The sequence below is a fragment of the Coregonus clupeaformis genome, chromosome 1 (genome assembly GCF_020615455.1).
Source record: "Coregonus clupeaformis isolate EN_2021a chromosome 1, ASM2061545v1, whole genome shotgun sequence".
NCBI lineage: Eukaryota > Metazoa > Chordata > Actinopteri > Salmoniformes > Salmonidae > Coregonus > Coregonus clupeaformis.
In genome coordinates, this window is record NC_059192.1 from 36,942,048 (window position 1) to 36,962,290 (window position 20,243).

The following is a 20,243-nucleotide window of genomic DNA, read 5'->3' on the forward strand; positions in this document are numbered from 1 at the left end:
CGTCGCCATCCGACTCGCCCTGCTCCGCGTCCTCCTGGCCGTCCCCGAGGCCGGGGTCGGCGCACTGCTGGAGCCGCGCGTCGGGGGGGGGGTACTGTCACGACTTACACCGAGGCTGCCTCCCCTCCTTGTTTGGGCAGGTTTCGGCGTTCGTCGTCACCGGCTTACTAGCTACTGCCGATCCCATTCTCATCACTCCACTTGGCATGTCTTGTCTTCTCAATCACACACACCTGGTGCTCATTCCCTTATTAGTATGTGTATAGGTGTTCCCTCTGTTCCTCTTGTCTTTGTGAGTGACTGTACATTTCAAAAGTGCTGAACAAATAGTTATATTGACTACGTCCGTCCTAGCTCGCTCATTAATGTCTTAATCGAAATTACGGGTTGCCTCTTATCCGCTTGTCGTCCCCTTATGCCATAGTTTGTACATCTCAATTGTCAGTAGAAACCACATTTGTTTAAGCATGTCAGCCATATCAGCTATGTTTTTTTAAAGGCAGTAAATGATGCTGAATGAACTGTTTTGCTGCCAGACAAGGCTCCACTGATAGCCAGGTGTAGCAGTGGTAAGGATTCACTCCATGGTGCTGAAAGGAAAGCTCTGCTGTTGGGACAGCTTTATGTAGGCCCTAACAGTTTGTGGGCACCGTTTGTCACCGTTATAGTGTAATTCATGTTGTGTTGTGTAGTCTCATGCATCTAAAAAAATGATGGGGAGTTAGCTCCACCAAGATTTACATGCTAAAATCACCACTGACTACATGGCTAAAAGGATGTGGACACCCCTTCAAATTAGTGGATTTGTCTATTGCACCCACACCCGTTGCTGACAGGTGTATAAAATCGAGCACACAGCCATGCGATCTCCAAACATTGGCAGTAGAATGGCCCGTACTGAAGAGCTCAGTGACTTTCAAAGTGGCACCGTCATATGATGCCACCTTTCCAACAAGTCAGTTCGTCAAATTTCTGCCCTGCTAGAGCTGCCCGGTCAACTGTAAGCGCTGTTATTGTGAAGTGGAAATGTCTAGGAGCAACAGCAGTTCAGCCTTGAAGTGGTAAGCCATACAATCTCACAGAATGGGACTGGCGAGTGCTAAAGTGCTAAAGCGCGTAAAAATCGTCTGTCCTCGGTTCCAACACTCACTACCGAGTTCCTGTGGAAGCACAAGAACTGTTCATCGGGAGCTTCATGAAATGGGTTTCTATGGCCGAGCAGTCGACACACATAAGCCAAAGATCACCATGTGCAATGCCAAGTGTCGGCTGGAGTGGTGTAAAGCTCGCCGCCATTGGACTCTGGAGAAGTAGAAAAGCGTTCTATGAAGTGATGAATCGTGCTTCACCATCTGGCAGTCCAACGGACGAATTTGGGTTTGGCTGATGCCAGGAGAACGCTACCTGCCCCAATGCATAGTGCCAACGGTAAAGTTTGGTAGAGGAGTAATAATGGTCTGGGGCTGTTTTTCATGGTTCAGGCTACGCCCCTTAGTTCCAGTGAAAGGAACGCTTAACGCTACAGCATACAATGACATTCTAGACGATTCTGTGCTTCCAACTTTGTGGCAACAGTTTGGGGAAGGCCCTTTCCTGCTTCAGCATGACAATGCCCCCGTGCACAAAGCGAGGTCCATACAGAAATTGTTTGTCGAGATCGGTGTGGAAGAACTTGACTGGCCTGCACAGAGCCCTGACATCAACCCCATCAAACATCTTTGGGATGAATTGGAACTCGCCGACTGCGAGCCAGGCCTAATCACCCAACATCAGTGCCCACCTCACTAATGTTCTTGTGGCTCAATTCCATATTAATGCCTATGATTTTGGAATGAGATGTTAGACAAGCAGGTGTCCACATACTTTTGGTATATCGTTCATGACATTTGGACGGTTGCTACAATCCATTTATAATAGAAAAAACAAATATTATGTGTGTCGTTATTGCTTGAAATCATTATTGCTTGAAATCAGACAAAAGTAGGCTATCTCTGGCTGCACTGATAAAACATATATATTTTTAAATTGTCAAGACTCCAGCCACCCAAGTCATAGACCAGGTGTTCCCAAATATAAATTGAAAAATTATATTCCCTAGTTAACGCTGTTTGATCATATTCACTCAATTTTGGGTCTGGCATGCTGTCCCAAATCATAATAACGACATGAAAGTGCATTAAAGTCCTTTAGTTGACACTGAAAGGTTGTATTTTATGCTTCGCACAGCAAGCGGTACTGATGCACCAAGTCTGGAACCAACAGGACCCTGAACATCTTCTACACCTAAGCCATGACTGACAAATAGTTAGTTCAATAGTTAACCAAATAGCTACCCCGAGTATCTGCATTGGCTCTTTTTGCACAACTTTTTTGACTCATCACATTAACTGCTGCTACTGTTTATTATCAGTCACTTTATTCCTAGTTATATGTTAAAAGTACATATCTACCTCAATACCCCTGAACATCGACTCGGTACTGGTACCCTGTGTATATAGCCAAGTTATCGTTACTCATTGTGTATTTATTATTACTTTTAGTATTACGTGTTATACTTTTCTATTATTTATCTATTTTCTTTCTCTATGTATTGTTGGGAAGGGCTCGTTTATGAAGCATGTGACGAATAAAATTTGATTTGATACTTTCAATCCGGAAAGAATGCTTCCGTACTCTGCTCGTTTTCGCTTGCGTAAATTTAGTTGAAAACGTCATTTTGCGGTGTCTCATGGCGCGCGCATCAGGTAGCCTTGTCTATATAAACCATTCGGATTTGGGAATTACAAAACACACAACAAGAACAAAGTGAAAACCGGTTAAGCAAGTCTGCTGCAGAGTGAGTAATGAATTACTTTTTGCTCTCTGTGACTAGGCTGAGTTTGGGAGGTTTTGACTGTTGAAGTAGTTTTAGCAATTGGGTCGTTTTTGAAATGCGGTGGCATTTGGGCATGCCATTTAGGAAAGAATTAACTACATTTTTCTTTATATTTTTCTTTATTTAAATGTAGGCTATTTGGGTATCTTCCCATTCTAAATCAACTAATATGGCAGCTTAATGACGACTATCAGTAACATTTCAACTATCTACTAACCCTAGCCCTAACCCTAAACTTAATCCTTATCCTTATCCTAACCCTAAACTTTACCCTAGCCCTAACTCTAACCTTAACCCTTACCCTTATTCTAAACCTTACCCTATAACACTAATCTAATTTTAGGAAGCACTTGCTTATCAACAGATAGTCAGTTGCTTATCAACAGATAGTTTGTTAATAGTATGACCGTACTATCCAAATAAAGTGTGACTAATAATGTTTACCATTATGATAACTTTGCACATACTACAAAGTAGGATCAATGAGTTAGCCAGCTAACTTTGATAAACAGCCAAAAATAACCATTGATTTTCTGGTTCATTATGAAAGCTAAACTTAGATATGTGTTTTTGTTTGTTGAGTGAATTACACCATGCCCAAAATAAAAAGTTATTTCAGAACATTTTGGCAAGTTAGTTGGCTAACTCCTTGATACTGCGTTGTAGTTAGTACACCCTACAGGTGTAGTGGAACGTTTGTGCTTGAGGGTAGTGTACTATGGTAATTTAGCAACCTAATCACTACAGATGTTATCGGATTGTTGCTGAATGTGTACTGTGCAGCATTTGTATCTAATGAAGGAAATGTAATTTCCTTTATTAGATATTCTAAAATACATAAACATATGTTATTTTAGTAGTTTATAACATCTCAAAATTGATTCTACTAGACGCTATATAGCACATAAACAGTATAGTATGATGGTGGAAGATATTAAGAAGGAAATAACAAGAGTAGAAAAGAACATGTAAGAAAGGAAGTATAGAAATGAGACTGAATTTACGAAAGGGGTCAGCATTTGGGGAATAATAGAGCTGTTTTGTGATCAAGTAAAAGCTGTGCAGAGTCCTTTAGTTCGATTTTCACCAAGAGCTTGGAAGGTCCCCAAATACATTTTACAAGGGCATGGAGAGGGTCTAGTATAATGTCATTGACACAATTGTTAAAACAGAGTGTGTTATATATAAGCCTCTACAAAGTCTCTTTGATGATTTCATAACAAGTGGCAGGTGAAGTGGGACATTCATGTATTTCTAATGAGAAAATAGTGCCCCACTTCATCTACTAAAGGGTCCCACTACAACTGAAAGACACGCTTTAGCAAAAGTAGGGGTCTGATGATGTTTTAGGGATTGTAGCATCCACAGAATAAACAGTTATCCACTTGTTTCGTCATAAACATGTAGATAAGACCTTCATTAATTAAAATAAACATTACTTGAGTAGGGTAGGCTGATTTTGATTGTCTACATAGCGATTTACCAAAACTGTCCCTCTAATGCTGACTTCACCCTAGGAGTAGTAGACTGTGCCTTAAAACAGCTTGGAAAATTCCAGAAAATGATGTCATGGCTTTAGAAGCTTCTGATAGGCTAATTGACATCATTTGAGTCAATTGGAGGGGTACCTGTGGATGTATTTCAAGGCCTACCTTCAAACTCAGTGCCTCTTTGCTTGACATCATAGGAAAATCAAAAGAAATCAGCCAAGACCTCAGAAACAAAAATGGTAGACCTCCACAAGTCTGGTTCATCCTTGGGAGCAATTTCCAAACGCCTGAAGGTACCACGTTCATCTCTACAAACAATAGTACGCAAGTATAAACACCATGGGACCACGCAGCCGTCATACCGCTCAGGAAGGAGACGCATTCTGTCTCCTAGAGATGAACGTACTTTGGTGCGAAAAGTGCAAATCAATCCCAGAACAACAGAAAATGACCTTGTGAAGATGCTGGAGGAAACAGGTACAAAAGTATCTATATCCACAGTAAAACAAGTCCTATATCGACATAACCTGAAAGGCCGCTCAGCAAGGAAGAAGCCACTGCTCCATAACCGTCATAAAAAAGCCAGACTACGGTTTGCAACTACACATGGGGACAAAGATCATACTTCTTGGAGAAATGTCCTCTGGTCTGATGAAACAAAAATATAACTGTTTGGCCATAATGACCATCGTTATGTTTGGAGGAAAAATGTGTAGGCTTGCAAGCCGAAGAACACCATCCCAACCGTGAAGCACGGGGGTGGCAGCATCATGCTGTGGGGGTGCTTTGCTGCAGGAGGAACTGGTGCACTTCACAAAATAGATGGCATCATGAGGAAGGAAAATGATGTGGATATATTGAAGCAACATCTCAAGACATCAGTCAGGAAGTTAAAGCTTGGTCGCAAATGGGTCTTCCAAATGGACAATGACCCCAAGCATACTTCCAAGGTTGTGGCAAAAGGGCTTAAGGACAACAAAGTCAAGGTATTGGAGTGGCCATCACAAAGCCCTGACCTCAATCCTATAGAAAATGTGAACTGAAAAAGCGTGTGCGAGCAAGGAGGCCTACAAACCTGACTCAGTTACACCAGCTCTGTCAGGAGGAATGGGCCAAAATTCACCCAACTTATTGTGGGAAGCATGTGGAAGGCTACCCGAAACGTTTGACCCAAGTTAAACAATTTAAAGGCAATGCTGCCAAATACTAATTGAGTGTATGTAAACTTCTGACCCACTGGGAATGTGATGAAAGAAATAAAAGCTGAAAGAAATCTTTCTCTCTAATATTATTCTGACATTTCACATTCTTAAAATAAAGTGGTGATCCTAACTGACCTAAGACAGGATTTTTACTAGGATTAAATGTCAGGAATTGTGAAAAACTGAGTTTAAATGTATTTGGCTAAGGTGTATGGAAACTTCCCGACTTCAACTGTAAATAAAATACAACGGTATTTTAATAGCCTTCTTTGTTTTTATTGATCTATACAATATATTAAAGACTTGTGTTTACTTTCTAGCATTCAAAATAATAGATAGATATCTCTAAATCCCCAAAACATGTAACTACAACTCTACTCATCACTACTGGGACAAGCCAATTTGCTTGCCCTAGGTACTTTAAATAATGCATAAACATAACCTTTTGCAGTATAAAGGACTTGCATTATGTTCTATCATTGATAAACACACAAATATAAACAAAAACATGTAGGATGTTTAAGTATTTGTAATTTGAAAGTGTTTTTCATGGTTGCAAAGGCAAGGGACGCAAAGCCACAGTAATTACAGTCGCAATTAGCAAGAGTAAAGAAGCGATTCTTCATTATCATTACTTAACACAATATAATGTTCCATAGCATTGTAGAATCAATAGGTTGAAGACCAATTGATTTCTTTCGTAAGCAACTTTGGCACACATTTAAGCACCATAGATAGTGCACCTGCTAATGTGTCTCTGATAAAGCCTGCTGTCAAAAAGACGAAATCTTACTCATCAAAAAGCTTTGCCTAAAACAAAACTGATGATAACTTTATGATTCTGATGTCAAGAATGCCAAGCTTTTGTTAAAGTCCAGCAGTCGTCAGGGAAATGCTAGTCTACATTCTTTAATTACAGATGGCCAACATACTGAGACCCTGGTTGATCCTCGTAGCCCTCGTGCTGTGCGTGCTGGTTTGTCTGGGCACCTTCACGGATGCCTACTCGACCAAGCCGGTGAGCCCCGACAACAACGCGCCTCCGGAGGAATGGGCCAGATACAACACGGCGCTGCGACACTACATCAACCTCATCAACAGACAGAGGTGAGTGAGTTCAGCACTCTGTAGGCTAACATGTTATCAACATGGGAAAACCTTGTCTTAGATATGGCACAAGAGTCAGAGATAATGCAACGTTTCAGCCTATTAGGGGGGAAAACAATTTATCAAACCAGGTTTATGGGAATGGAACCTCCTACTGACAATCAATAGATTGATAGCATATTCCTTCACTCAATTTTAATACAAAGGCAACAAAAAAATCCCACTCCTAAATTCCAATAAAATGTTGCTGATATTCTTAAGAGGGTCAAATTACCACTATAGCCAAGGTCACAGGAGAAGTTCTGAGGGGACAAGAGACATTTGAACTAAGCCTGAGAATAATGATGTTCTCTTGGCTTTCCAACCAGCCTGTTGTTCTGAACACTGTTATAACATAACTTCATTCCAGTTTTGGCAAGCCACATATGCAGCAGCATTATACAGACAGAGAGATTAGTATTTTGAGAACAGAGTGCAGTTATTAAAAATAATGATGGTATGGACAGGAAGGAAAAGGAGCCTGGTTTTGCTATAGGCATTAAGTTAATGTCCTGCCTCTGTGTTTTGTGGGCAAGAGGAAAGATCAACATGAATTGCTCCTGTCTCTCTCTGTGTGTGTGCGTGTGTGTGTGCGTGTCCGTGCATCCATGGTGTGTGTGCATATGTGTGTGTGCTGTATATGTATATGGGCTTGTACGTTTGTGGCTCAGAGATTTCATGTAGGCCTATAGAGTTTGATGGATCCTGAAACCAATCCAGTCTCAGACTGCAGTCTATCATTAAATAGATTATCCGGTACTTTTGTATACTTTTTAGGCAGTAGTTCTAAAAGCAGCACTCATGAGCCAAAAGTGGTCCCCGAAAATTGCTTACGTATGTACCTATTGCGTACATATTGCGTACATATATGCACTACGTCATTGCTCTCTCTCTCTCTCTCTCTCTCGCTCTCTCTCTCTCTCTCTCTCTCTCGCTCTCTCTCGCTCTCTCTCTCTCTCTCTCTCTCTCTCTCTCTCTCTCTCTCTCTCTCTCTCTCTCTCTCTCTCTCTCTCTCTCTCTCTCTCTCTCGCTCTCTCTCTCTCTGTGCTGTGTCTACTGAGCCATTGGGCACGCCCTGCAACCTCAATGGATAACGCTGGGCCGACTTCTTGCTAGCTGTCACTCAAATGCGAGGGGCTGAAACTCATTGGCTAGAACTCGAATTGCTAGGGGGCAGGCACACGTGGGGGGAAATTTAGGGAAAATGGCACGGCACAGCTTCAAGAAAACAGTCGCTTTCAAACTAGGGATTTCGTGGCTAATTGAGGTAAAACAGTAATTCTGCTCATAGATTATGCATGTATGAACTACACATTGACACATCCAGCCCAAAGCGCAAGGTTTAAAAAATACTTTCTTAGTCGTCAATGAACCGGAGCATGTCTTTAAGAGGGCTGGAGCTGTCAATGCACTACAAGGGCTGTGTGCCATGCAGTTCAGCCCCTCTTGTTCTCACACAAAGGGAGATTCACTCCTCATTGGCAAAGCATTGATTTCAGTAAAGATGATTTAAAAGCCTTGGCACTGTCTGTGGAGCCGAGGATTGCTTGCCTTGCTGAGCATTGGGCATTGGACTTTCAAATCTCTCCTTGTTTGGAGCTAATTGCTTGAGATATGTGTTCTTGCCTCTGGAGATAAAAAGGGTATAGGTGATTAGTGAGTACACACACTCGGGCAGGGGTCCCCATTACATTCAGCCGTGGGCCTATTTTTCCTTGCGAGGATGGTCGGGGAGCCGGAACACACAGTAGTTATAAATCATTTGTACACTGCAAATTGACAGCAAGAATTCCAAACAGATATAGTATTTGACAAAAACGGAATAATGACATACCTTCATTACATTGGGATATGATCACAAATTCCTCGCTATTTATGCGTGGGAATACTTGGGAACAGATTTCCTAAATTAAAATCACTTTGAGCTGATTTCCTGGTGATTTTACAGTCTTTTATGTCCAACAATAATATTTATCAAATATTTTGCTCAGAAGACTTGGGGGGTCAAATAAAATCCCCTGTGGGCAGAATTTGGCCCACGGGCCGCCTATTGGGGAACCCAGCAGTAGGGTATTCATACCGATAATGCCTATGTATTTTCTTGAAACTTTGGCTCTTTCTCAATACATTTTTCCTCGATTCTTGGCATCCTCTTTCTTAAAACGCATTGAGAAGGAGTTCTGAAGGGAAGGACCTCGGATCTTCTCCTCCTCCAATACGGTTGCGAATAAGGCAAGAACACGAGGAATCTCGGAAAGACAAATTGAGGTAGTGCCTTGGAATACATGGGGCTGTCGACGATGAGGTGGGCAGGCTATTCATTGCCACAAGGGGACACGATATGATCATAGGATCCCTGTTAGCATACTCCAGCAAGTAATGTAAATCTCTTGGTGACATACAGTATGTGATGGTCTCTGTGTCCACTAGGTATGGGAAGAGGTCTGCATCTGAGTCAGCTCTGGCGTGGTTGCTGTTCAGAGACGAGTCGGAAGGCGACTTAACACCACGGTGAGAGAATAAAGAGACTGGGGGAAAGGGTGATTCAAAGTGACTGTCTGCTATTTGTTACAACAGACTCATACCTTGAGTATATCAACATGACCCGTGCACACACCTGCAGTAGCAATGTGTCAGTCCACTCAGAGTTTCCAAAAAGTAGTGCCCACACTGGATAGCAATATCTAAGTTTGATCACTTGATATTGAGTTTAGTGAGTTTGAAAGGGCAGGTACTGACTTTTCTATGACTTTTCTAACAGTTTGGATGGCAGTGATCTAGGATAAATCTGGGTCCTGTCCCACTGGCATGCTGCTCTGCTGTTCCACTCAAATGGTGGGCCTTACAACAACTCAAATAGGCGGCCAACTGGAAACCTTCACTGGACTGTGTGGCACACTATTTATTTTCGACATGTATGCATGCATCTCTCTCTCTTTCTCGCTCTCTCATGCCAACACATAATTGTCTGAATATGTTTTGACATAATTTGTAATTAAATTAAACAGTGAATAATAAATACATGTGTTATAATACATCTTGTCACAGTGAGCTTTTGTTGAAAGCCTTTCTTTTTCTGTAACTCACCAGATAAGCAAAACCATATTTATATCCAAAAGCCATGATTGGAAATTATCCTCGACCACCCACCACTTCAAGCCTATTATTAACCATGGTTACAAGAGTAACATCATTGTGTGTGTCATATTCATACCACTAGGTGACAGTATATTACAAGGAAGTGCAGTTACTGCAAACATTTTCTCTTCACCTTATTTGCCATTGGAGTTGTAATTTATGCATTAGACCACATATTCTACTGACCTTGCTGCAGGACATGGACAGCCTACACATTTACCATAATTCCTCACAATGGTATTGAAGTATCAGCATTTTAATACAGTTTCCTATGGTGAAGATGAAACTCATTATTTCGAAACTTTTGGAAACAGTATAGTGTACTATTTTCTTAATTTGTTTATGGTACATTGTATATTATATTGTCTTATCACGTGTGATATTCCCCTCTTTAAATCGTCTAGACTCAAGACCTGCATTCAAACCGCAGTTCGGTGGGATCTGCACTGTGGCAAACATACGGTTTCCCCTTTTATCTTCAGCAACCGTGCTCAGGGATTTGACATTTCATCCGCGCGGTCTAGCTCTCGGCTCGAATTGGACAGTGGAAGCAACAGAAGCAAGGTAACCTAATATGAGCTCCTAAAGTAGTAATTTGTTGAATACAATGAATGATGTTGTTGATATAGAAGATGATCATTTCTTGTCGCCATCGTTTTCTTCTTTGTACCCCGGCTATTTAAAATCTATTGTGATTCTGCCGTGATGCGCGCGTGGCACCAGGTGGTTTGTTTTACGCTAGTATCCATCATATGACGAATGAATGGACTGTACATTGTGAATTGTTGATAGTGGTGGTATCGCAATATCAAGAATGATGATAGTGCACATAATAGCATACTCCCAGCACTTTACCTCCTCTAGTTTACGCTACGTCCATAGGCGATGGTTATGGTTATTACGCAGGAGCCTATTGGTGTGCATACAAAGCCCACAGATGGTGAGGAATAGTCTAAGAAAAAAGCATTTAAGCAAACTATTTTAGATTTATTTTCTTATCCCACGTACGGTACTCAATAGGTGGCAAGTTGTGTGAAGGTATACAATGTAGTCTAACTCTTGTCCGGTCTTCCATCTTTTGTGCTCGTGAACAATATATCACTGACTTTACAAGTATGAACAATAACCTATGAGTTAATGATTAATAATCAATCATACTCTTGGAAATGCAATTGGGACTGGGAGAGAATGGCTGTTTTACAATAGCAGAATTCCAGACCTTATGTAGCCATAAGGACAGTCGGATCGGACATCAAAATGAACCTGTTCCCTGGTGCATGCCACGTCACCCCCTACGCACCACATTTCGCTTACAGTTTGAATCTGATTATATGAATAAACAAACATAAAACAAACACATGATAAGGTGTAATTTTGTTCTGAGAGTAATAGCCTACAGTAGCTTATTGAGTAATAACATATTGTAGCAAATTCGAGGGGTAGCCCCGACCGGGACTCGAACTAGGGTCCAGGACTGTCAAGCAAACACTTTAACCCAGAGATGGGCACCTTGCGAGCAAACATTTTTAGAGGCCCCCCCTCTTGACAGTGGAGAGAACGTTTTCGAATTAATTTCCTGCAATTCCCTACTGTGCACAGACTTCAGTTCAAAGTCTAGTTGGTTGAGTTGTCAACTAACGTGAATTCAACGTGAAATCAACAAAACATTTCACCTTCATTGGATTTAGGTAAAACGTTGGGTGAATTCTTTTCTCCTTACATTGATGACTTTTTACAAATCGAATCAGTTTTCCACAAATGTATTTTTTGTTGAAATAACGTGGAAACTCAACCATACCATTCAATCAGAACATCATACCTGGTGGATGAGACCATGATGTAAACACTTTCAATTCATTTTGACCACTTCTCTAACAAAGTAATTGGGAGAGGGAGTAGTCTAGCTCACCTACTGAATGAGCACTGAGGAAATGGCTGGCAGGAAGAGAGGACCTTTTCAACCATCATAGTGTCCTTTAAATGTTACACTCACATTTACAGTGAGATGATTATGTCTAAAATCATAGATCATATCATATTAGGTGCTTGGGTGGAGATGAGTTGCAGCAGTTATTCAAGTCTTCTAATACAGTTTTTTACACATCAAAACTGTGAAAAGTCTTATTCTGGAGTGCTTTTAGCTCAGATTAAAGGAACTTCATCCTTCTTAATAGTCTCCTTTTGAGAACTTGCAGCTGCAACATGATTTTTGGCGGGTTTGACAGCTGTGTGATGCTGCAAGATCAGTGGGCTCCACAGAAATGCTACCTAAGCGTAGTCCCCTGTAGCTCAGTTGGTAGAGCATGGCGCTTGCAACGCCAGGGTTGTGGGTTCGTTTCCCACAGGGGGCTAGTATGAAAAATGTATGCACTAACTGTAAGTCGCTCTGGATAAGAGCGTCTGCTAAATGGCTAAAATGTAAATGTAAGCACTTCCTTACACAGTATGAAAACACAGCCAGATTTGGGGTGATTCTCAATTGGGGAAGGTCTGTCCTCTCCTAGACTCCTCTGTCATCCTCTCCATGACCGGGAAACCTATAAGTGGTCGCCATATGTAGGAGTGTCAATTTGTTAATAGGCGAATGGAGGAGTTTGCTCCTCTACTCGATTGCCTCCTCCGGCGAAGGATGTTCAGGTGTATCCTACCGCAGAAGAGTTTTGAAATCTGCCACACCCCCTTTGAAACAGCTGTTGTTTTCTCGGATGAGAAAATCATGCACACATTTAAAAACGATATGCTACTTATCCTTTTATTAATGTGTAGCACAACTAGCTACATTTCTTTTGACCATTTTACAGATGCATTTTGGGATTCCACGTCTGTAAACGTCATTTGCCTGATGACGCACTAGAGTAGGATAGCCTCATTTCATATACAAGCGCATTTGTTTCCACATTTCCTTGCCTCCTCTCCTTGATTACCTTTGACCTTTTTCAAAAGGAGACGAGGCGAAGACGTGAGGAATAGAGGAAATCCAATTGAGATTCTCCCATAGTCTTAAGCCTTCCTTACTTCTTCCTTCTATCCTTACTTCCTTTCTTCCTTGAGGCAATGACTGCAAGGTAACCAGTTTATTAATTCACAATCCAACCGTGTCAGATCAGTGATTAAGGAAGGAAGGAAGGATCTCTAAAATATTTAAACAGGGCCTAGGATAGCCTCAAATCTCACAATTGTAAGGTTATGATGGGGTAACCTAACATAGCAGGCGTAAAATAAACATTTACGTCATTTAACAGACGCACTTATCCAGAGTGACTTACAAATTGGTGCAGTCACCTTATAGCCAGTGGGATAACCACTTTACAATGTTTTTTTATTTTTTTTGGGGGTGGGGTGGGGTAAGGGGGGGGGGTAGAAGGATTACTTTATCCTATCCCAGGTATTCCTTAAAGAGGTGGGGTTTCAAATGTCTCCGGAAGGTGGTGAGTGACTCCGCTGTCCTGGCGTCGTGAGGGAGCTTGTTCCACCATTGGGGTGCCAGAGCAGCAAACAGTTTTGACTGGGCTGAGCGGGAACTGTGCTTCCGCAGAGGTAGGGGAGCCAGCAGGCCAGAGGTGGATGAACGCAATGCCCTCGTTTGGGTGTAGGGACTGATCAGAGCCTGAAGGTACGGAGGTGCCGTTCCCCTCACAGCTCCGTAGGCAAGCACGATGGTCTTGTAGCAGATGCGAGCTTCAACTGGAAGCCAGTGGAGTGTGCGGAGGAGCGGGGTGACGTGAGAGAACTTGAACACCAGACGGGCTGCGGCATTCTGGATGAGTTGTAGGGGTTTAATGGCACAGGCAGGGAGCCCAGCCAACAGCGAGTTGCAGTAATCCAGACGGGAGATGACAAGTGCCTGGATTAGGACCTGTGCCGCTTCCTGTGTAAGGCAGGGTCGTACTCTCCGAATGTTGTAGAGCATGAACCTACAGGATCGGGTCACCGCCTTGATGTTAGCGGAGAACGACAGGGTGTTGTCCAGGGTCACGCCAAGGCTCTTCGCACTCTGGGAGGAGGACACAACGGAGTTGTCAACTGTGATGGCGAGATCATGGAGCGGTCAGTCCTTCCCCGGGAGGAAGAGCAGCTCCGTCTTGCCAAGGTTCAGCTTGAGGTGGTGATCCGTCATCCATACTGATATGTCTGCCAGACATGCAGAGATGCGATTCGCCACCTGGTTATCAGAAGGGGGAAAGGAGAAGATTAGTTGTGTGTCGTCTGCGTAGCAATGATAGGAGAGGCCATGTGAGGATATGACAGAGCCAAGTGACTTGGTGTATAGCGAGAATAGGAGAGGGCCTAGAACTGAGCCCTGGGGGACACCAGTGGTGAGAGCACGTGGTGCGGAGACAGCTTCTCGCCACGCCACTTGGTAGGAGCGACCGGTCAGGTAGGACGCAATCCAAGAGTGAGCCGCGCCGGAGATGCCCAGCTCGGAGAGGGTGGAGAGGAGGATCTGATGGTTCACAGTATCAAAGGCAGCAGACAGGTCTAGAAGGACAAGAGCAGAGGAGAGAGAGTTAGCTTTAGCAGTGCGGAGAGCCTCCGTGACACAGAGAAGAACAGTCTCAGTTGAATGACCAGTCTTGAAACCTGACTGGTTTGGATCAAGAAGGTCATTCTGAGAGAGATAGCAATAGAGTTGGCTAAAGTCGGCACGCTCAAGAGTTTTGGAGAGAAAAGAAAGAAGGGATACTGGTCTGTAGTTGTTGACATCAGAGGGATCGAGTGTTGGTTTTTTGAGAAGGGGTGCAACTCTCGCTCTCTTGAAGACGGAAGGGACATAGCCAGCGGTCAAGGATGAGTTGATCAGCGAGGTGAGGTAAGGGAGAAGGTCACCGGAGATGGTCTGGAGAAGAGAGGAGGGGATAGGGTCAAGCGGGCAGGTTGTTGGGTGGCCGGCCGTCACAAGTCGCAAGATTTTATCTGGAGCGAGAGGGGAGAAAGAAGTCAAAGCATAGGGTAGGGCAGTGTGAGCAGGACCAGCAGTGTCATTTGACTTAACAAACGAGGATCGGATGTCGTCAACCTTCTTTTCAAAATGGTTGACGAAGTCATCCACAGAGGGGGGGGGGGGATTCAGCAGGGAGGAGAAGGTGGCAAAGAGCTTCCCAGATGCTTGGAATTTAGAGTGGTAGAAAGTGGCCTTAGCAGCAGAAACAGATGAAGAAAATGTAGAGAGGAGGGAGTGAAAAGATGCCAGGTCCGCAGGGAGTCTAGTTTTCCTCCATTTCCGCTCGGCTGCCCGGAGCCCTGTTCTGTGAGCTCGCAATGAGTCTATTCACCATTTGGCCCGCGGGCCGAAGGTTGAGGAACCCTGCCCTACTGTACATACTGTTCTTGACGAGAAGAAAAAAACTGTCGGTGGAGGTTCTCTTCTGCACTGTTTAACCAATCCAGTAAATATGGATGAGGAAGTTGCATCACAGGCTCTCTTTCCATTTCCTCTGAAAACCGGAACAGCCGGTTGTTGACAACTCGGGTAGTGTAATTTATGTAATTCGTTTTGGGGAAGCTACTCTGAAAATGTTGTTTACCAAGCTACCAATTACTTCACACTGGAACAAGTTAAGCTAGACTAAAGCTAGCCTTTATTTTAAAAAACTAAAAATATAGTTTACTTAACTTGTTCCAGTGTGAAGTAATTGGTAGTTTTTCAAAGTAACTTTAGTTAAAGACATGTTCCGGAACTTTGGCGACTGCTAAGTAATTTTTAAACCTCCCACCTTGGGCTGGATGTGTCAATGTGTAGTTCATACATGCATAATCTATGAGCAGAATCAATGTCTTACCTCAATTAGCGACTGTTTCTGGAAGCTGTGCTGCGCCAATTTCCCAAAAATTTTCCCCACGTGGGCCAACCCCCTAGCAATTTAAGTTCTAGACAATGAGCAAGATGCACACACAGCAGAGCGAGAGCAATGACCTGGTGCACATATCTGCACATATGTGACGTAATACGTATGTTTTGGGGACCACTTTTGGCTTGTGAGGGCTACTTTCAGAACTACTGGCTAAAAAAAAAAACGGGCGGATTGTGATACAGCCCCGAATCGAACCAGGTTCTGTAGTGACGCATCTAGCACTGAGATGCATTGCCTTACACCGCTGCGCCACTCGGGAGCCCTACATCGTGAGAACACTTGCGAAACAGACCAAGCCGACCAGGCCGGGGTTTGGGGTTTGAGAAGTCAGTAACCAGTTTTTATGCGAGTAAAGTCATACCGTATAGAAAAATCACGACACCTGTGATGGAAACAGGTCTAGGTACAATTTTATTAATGCCTACAGATAATTTGTTCGTAAACATGGTGGGCTCGTTTTGTATCTGTAAAATTAATAATGCGGGAAATGGCAGTGGAAACGCCTTAACGCACAAATATATTGGTATAATAACCATCATATCAAAGTAAACTTTGAGTCACGCGATGATATGGTGTGTGTTCCTCCCACTACGACTCGGGAAAGCATGCAATTTATTATGCTACAGATTAAATAAGTTATGATGAACTTCACAGGGTGGTGAAAGTGCACAGTGATGAGCTTGATGCTCCTTTCCAATAAATATTGAGGGTTTTATTCTGGTGACATGATGATTGATGCTTGATTGCCGTCTGCTCTTATCCATAATAATCTCATCATGTAGACTAGCCAACCCGCACAGCCTACTCGCACAGTATCTGCGAGCTGTTGGCTAGAGAACAGGTGCCAAAACCAGAGCAGGCACATTTGCTATTTAACGCAACAGTTTTTGTGACAAAACTATTTGTAGAGTTGAAAATGTGATGGAAACACGTAAGAAAAATGTATTCAGTACATGAAAACTTCAGCGAAAAAGTACATTTTGTGTGCACTACCTCATCATGCACTGATTTCTATCCGCAACAAGTCGGTTTGGTGGAACACACCACTGGTGGGAATATACGCATATTTTCTTTATGCAGATTTTAGAATATTTGCATGAAAATCTGTCGCCAATTGGATGGAAACATAGCTGGTGAGAGAAGTGAAAAAGTATTCCTTAGTTTTCTTGAAATCCAAAGGCACAACCTAGATTCGAGAAATGTCTTAAGTAGTTGAACTTGTTATCACTCCAACCTGGTGAAAGTGACAAACTGACACGTTTTCATTTTCGTCAAAAACAACTTTATATCGAAGGAGTGCCTTTGATTTGACAGCCTGCACATGTACAGTTCGGCGCTAAACAACGTGTTTCTGCATGAGTTTAGCTAGCCAATGTCGCAATGTGATCAGAGATTTCTATTGGAGAAGTGTTGATGATCACAAGTTTACTGGAGAACGGAGACCAAGTAGAGACTTTCGGACAAGGTGGATAATTGTATAATATGAGGCAGTTTATTCAGAGGTAAAGATATCTGTAAATAGCGTGCACGGACCCGTTCGTCAACCTCGTAGGGAGATATCTGAGAGAGCGAGCCCCTAAACATTGTGTGCTGACATTTTATACAATAAAATAAAGTAGGTTGATTCTAGTAGTTCTGATCTTCTGATTGGTCCTGATGAGTTGGTCGAGGTCACTTCCATTGCATTGGCTCTGAGTCGGGTTCTCTGTCTTCAGATGTTCAGCCTAAGAGAAGGGGGTTTTTGTGTGTGTGTGCTTAACAATGATGATGTGTGTGTGTGTGTGTGTGCGTGTGTGTATGTGTGTGTGTGTGTGTATGTGTGTGTGTGTGTATGTGTGTGTATGTGTGTGTGTGTGTGTATGTGTGTATGTTTAACAATGATGATGTGTGTGTGTGTGTGTGTGTGTATGTGTGTGTGTGTGTGGGGGTGTGTGTGTGTATGTCCTCAGAGCAATAACTCGTGAGTTGGGAGAACTGAGAGACCTATGGCGTGGGTGTTGTCCATAGCCACCTGCTGATAAGGCCGACAAGATAGAAGTCTTTGTGCATTGTATTAAATCCAAAGGCCCAACACAAGATGGGTTATGCACAAGATTTTAGTCAGACCAAGCTATAACATAATATATTTACTACGACAGAAGCAGTTTCTGCCTATCTTTAAACTGTCTTTGCTCTAGTGGCCCTGAGTTTTTCCAGAGCACGTGAGCTCACCTGAACAGGAAGAAAAACTCCTGTCCCTATACAGCCAATCCATACAAAAGAATGCAGCAGCCATGCCCATTTTACACTAGCTGTGTCACCATGGTTACAACCCCTAAATCCATCCAGACTGGTCTGTTGTGGTAGTGGCAGGGGAGACATAAGCATTGTTCACACTGCAGGCCATAATGGTCAAATCAGTTTTGCTTTTCAAATCCGTTTTGGAATACTGACTGTCTAAACAGCAAGTTACAAGTGACCAAATCGGATTTGTGTGTGTTCAGACAGCAGTAATTTGCTGACATGGCTACGCTAGTTGTCATAGTAACGACAGGTGTGTGCACTGTGGTGTAAGCTGATTGGTGCTGGTGCTCGTGCTTTCTATCATTCCTTATGTAGCAATCTAAGGTGACAACAATACCTGCCATGGACGTTTCCCAGTTGCTTTAAATGTGGAGCGAAGGGTGATGGGCGAAGGGGTGCCACAGGAATAGTTGCTGTACACCGTCGCTGGTTAATCTCCATGCCGACTCACCGTGCCAACAATTATGGTGGATAAATGAAGATAGTTCCTTTCAGGCCGTTTACCCTTTTAAAAAAAAGGTCACTTCTGGTCTCCTTAACGGGTGGGTCTCCCATAGATCCCAATGCAATAGCAGCTGGGTCTGGTCTACTTAGTTCATTGACTTTCATTAAAGCAGAAAAAACAGCGAGGGTGTGTTTTGCTTCCTCTTCTGTGTCTGGACATACCTCTGCACTTTCTCTGCCGACAGCTGATTCAGCCAGAGAAAAAATCAAAGCCTGGGAGGCTCAGTTCTCTCTCAGCAACACAGTCTCTCCCTACAGCTAAGGATACAGAGCTATGGAGCGGCAAAAGGAGAATAGTTCATATGAATATAGGCACAATTAGGTTTAGTATTCAAGATAGAAGTTGCCAATAACCTTTCGTGGACAGACTACATAAACATCAAAGGTACAAATTACGTGAGATTTTAGTCCTGGGTTAACTGAGATGACTGATAACCAGATCTAGGATCCAGTGTTGGGGAGTAGTGAACTACATGTAGTTCAACTAGTAATTTAACTACAAATTTGCAGTAACTTGGTGGTAGTTGAACTAAATTCAAATCTTGCCATGTAGCGGTGTAGCTAACTACTGGAAACTACACACTATTTCTTTGCAAAGTAGGCAAGAATTTCCTTTTTTTTGACAGCAGACCTGCCTAATTCTCACTTGAAACTGTTTTTGTGTTTAATCGGCTAAATTACACATTCTGTTATTAACATCTGACTTCAGAATGATCTGTTCTTGCAATTTGTAGTCTATGACATTTCAGATTTAGATATGATAATTTTTCAAAAAAACTATACATTTACATTTACATTTTAGTCATTTAGCAGACGCTCTTATCCAGAGCGACTTACAGTTAGCACATACATTATTTTATCGAACCCACAACCCTGGCGTTGCAAACGCCATGCTCTACCAATTGAGCTACATCCCCTGCCGGCCATTCCCTCCCCTACCCTGGACGACGCTGGGCCAATTGTGCGCCGCCCCATGGGTCTCCCGGTCGCGGCCGGCTACGACAGAGCCTGGATTCGAACCAGGATCTCTAGTGGCACAGCTAGCACTGCGATGCAGTGCCTTAGGCCACTGCGCCACTAGAGTACCAGAGAATCTCTTTAAGTAAACTCATCCAGAATGCCGCAGCCCGCCTGGTGTTCAACCTTCCCAAGGGCGGCGTACAATTGGCCCAGTGTCGACCGGGGTAGGCAGTCGTTGTAAACAATAATTTGTTTTTAACTGACCTGCCTAGTTAAATAAATAAAAATGTGAGCCTCTGGGTTTAGAAACTCTATGACTAGAGTATCACATCACAACATTGCCTTTGAAGGCCTCATATCGTATCTGATCAAATTGTATATCATATCATACTGTATCGTATCTGTAAAATTTGGTCAGAAACTCCCATTGCATCTTCAGTCAAGAGGTATGTTGGTGACATTGAACCAAGGCCTGTCATTACTCAGTCTTATTCCATCAGTACTTCCTTGACTGAATTACCTGCAACAGGGACCTTGACTGAATCACCAGCTACAGGGACCTTGACTGAATCACCAGCTACAGGGACCTTGACTGATTTACTGGCAGTAGAACCACTTCACTGCTAAGGCTATTGTGTGTATGGCTAAAATGTTATTTTCCAGTTGAGTTGGGGCTATCACTGTCTATCTCCGGGCAATTTAGGTAGCTAACTATAGTAACACCTTGTGTGCATCAATATACATGAGGTGCTGAGAATGAAAACAGTGTTGAACATGCATATCTCAGATCTCA

General features: G+C 43.0%; 2 protein-coding genes across 4 annotated transcripts in view; both read left to right on the plus strand.

Annotated features, from left to right (window-relative positions):
• Window positions 1-2,696: 2,696 nt before the first annotated feature.
• On the plus strand, window positions 2,697-9,748 carry LOC121567958 (peptide Y-like). Its single transcript, XM_041878378.2, has 4 exons — window positions 2,697-2,836; window positions 6,487-6,674; window positions 9,144-9,224; window positions 9,475-9,748. Exons 2-4 carry the CDS (start codon window positions 6,487-6,489, stop codon window positions 9,497-9,499), a joined length of 294 nt encoding a protein of 97 aa, XP_041734312.1. The 5' UTR covers window positions 2,697-2,836; the 3' UTR covers window positions 9,500-9,748.
• Window positions 9,749-10,020: 272 nt separating this feature from the next.
• The window catches only part of LOC121567935 (MAGUK p55 subfamily member 2), a 63,796-nt gene continuing 53,573 nt past the window's right edge, over window positions 10,021-20,243 (plus strand). The window contains exons 1-2 of one of the 3 annotated variants that reach the window (XM_041878349.2): window positions 10,021-10,125; window positions 10,256-10,415. The gene's annotated coding sequence lies outside the window, so the exon portion shown is untranslated. Of the gene's footprint in view, window positions 10,416-20,243 lie in introns of all 3 variants that reach the window. The other 2 variants (XM_041878365.2, XM_041878356.2) reach the window with 2 other exon arrangements.

Bases quoted from the DNA above. Each gene is read 5' to 3' on its own strand.
- LOC121567958 (XM_041878378.2), top strand. From the start codon at position 6,487: ATGGCCAACATACTGAGACCCTGGTTGATCCTCGTAGCCCTCGTGCTG. The intron at 6,675-9,143 runs GTGAGTGAGTTC...TGTGTCCACTAG, and splicing joins AACCTCATCAACAGACAGAG to GTATGGGAAGAGGTCTGCAT. The intron at 9,225-9,474 runs GTGAGAGAATAA...CTTTTCTAACAG, and splicing joins GAAGGCGACTTAACACCACG to TTTGGATGGCAGTGATCTAG.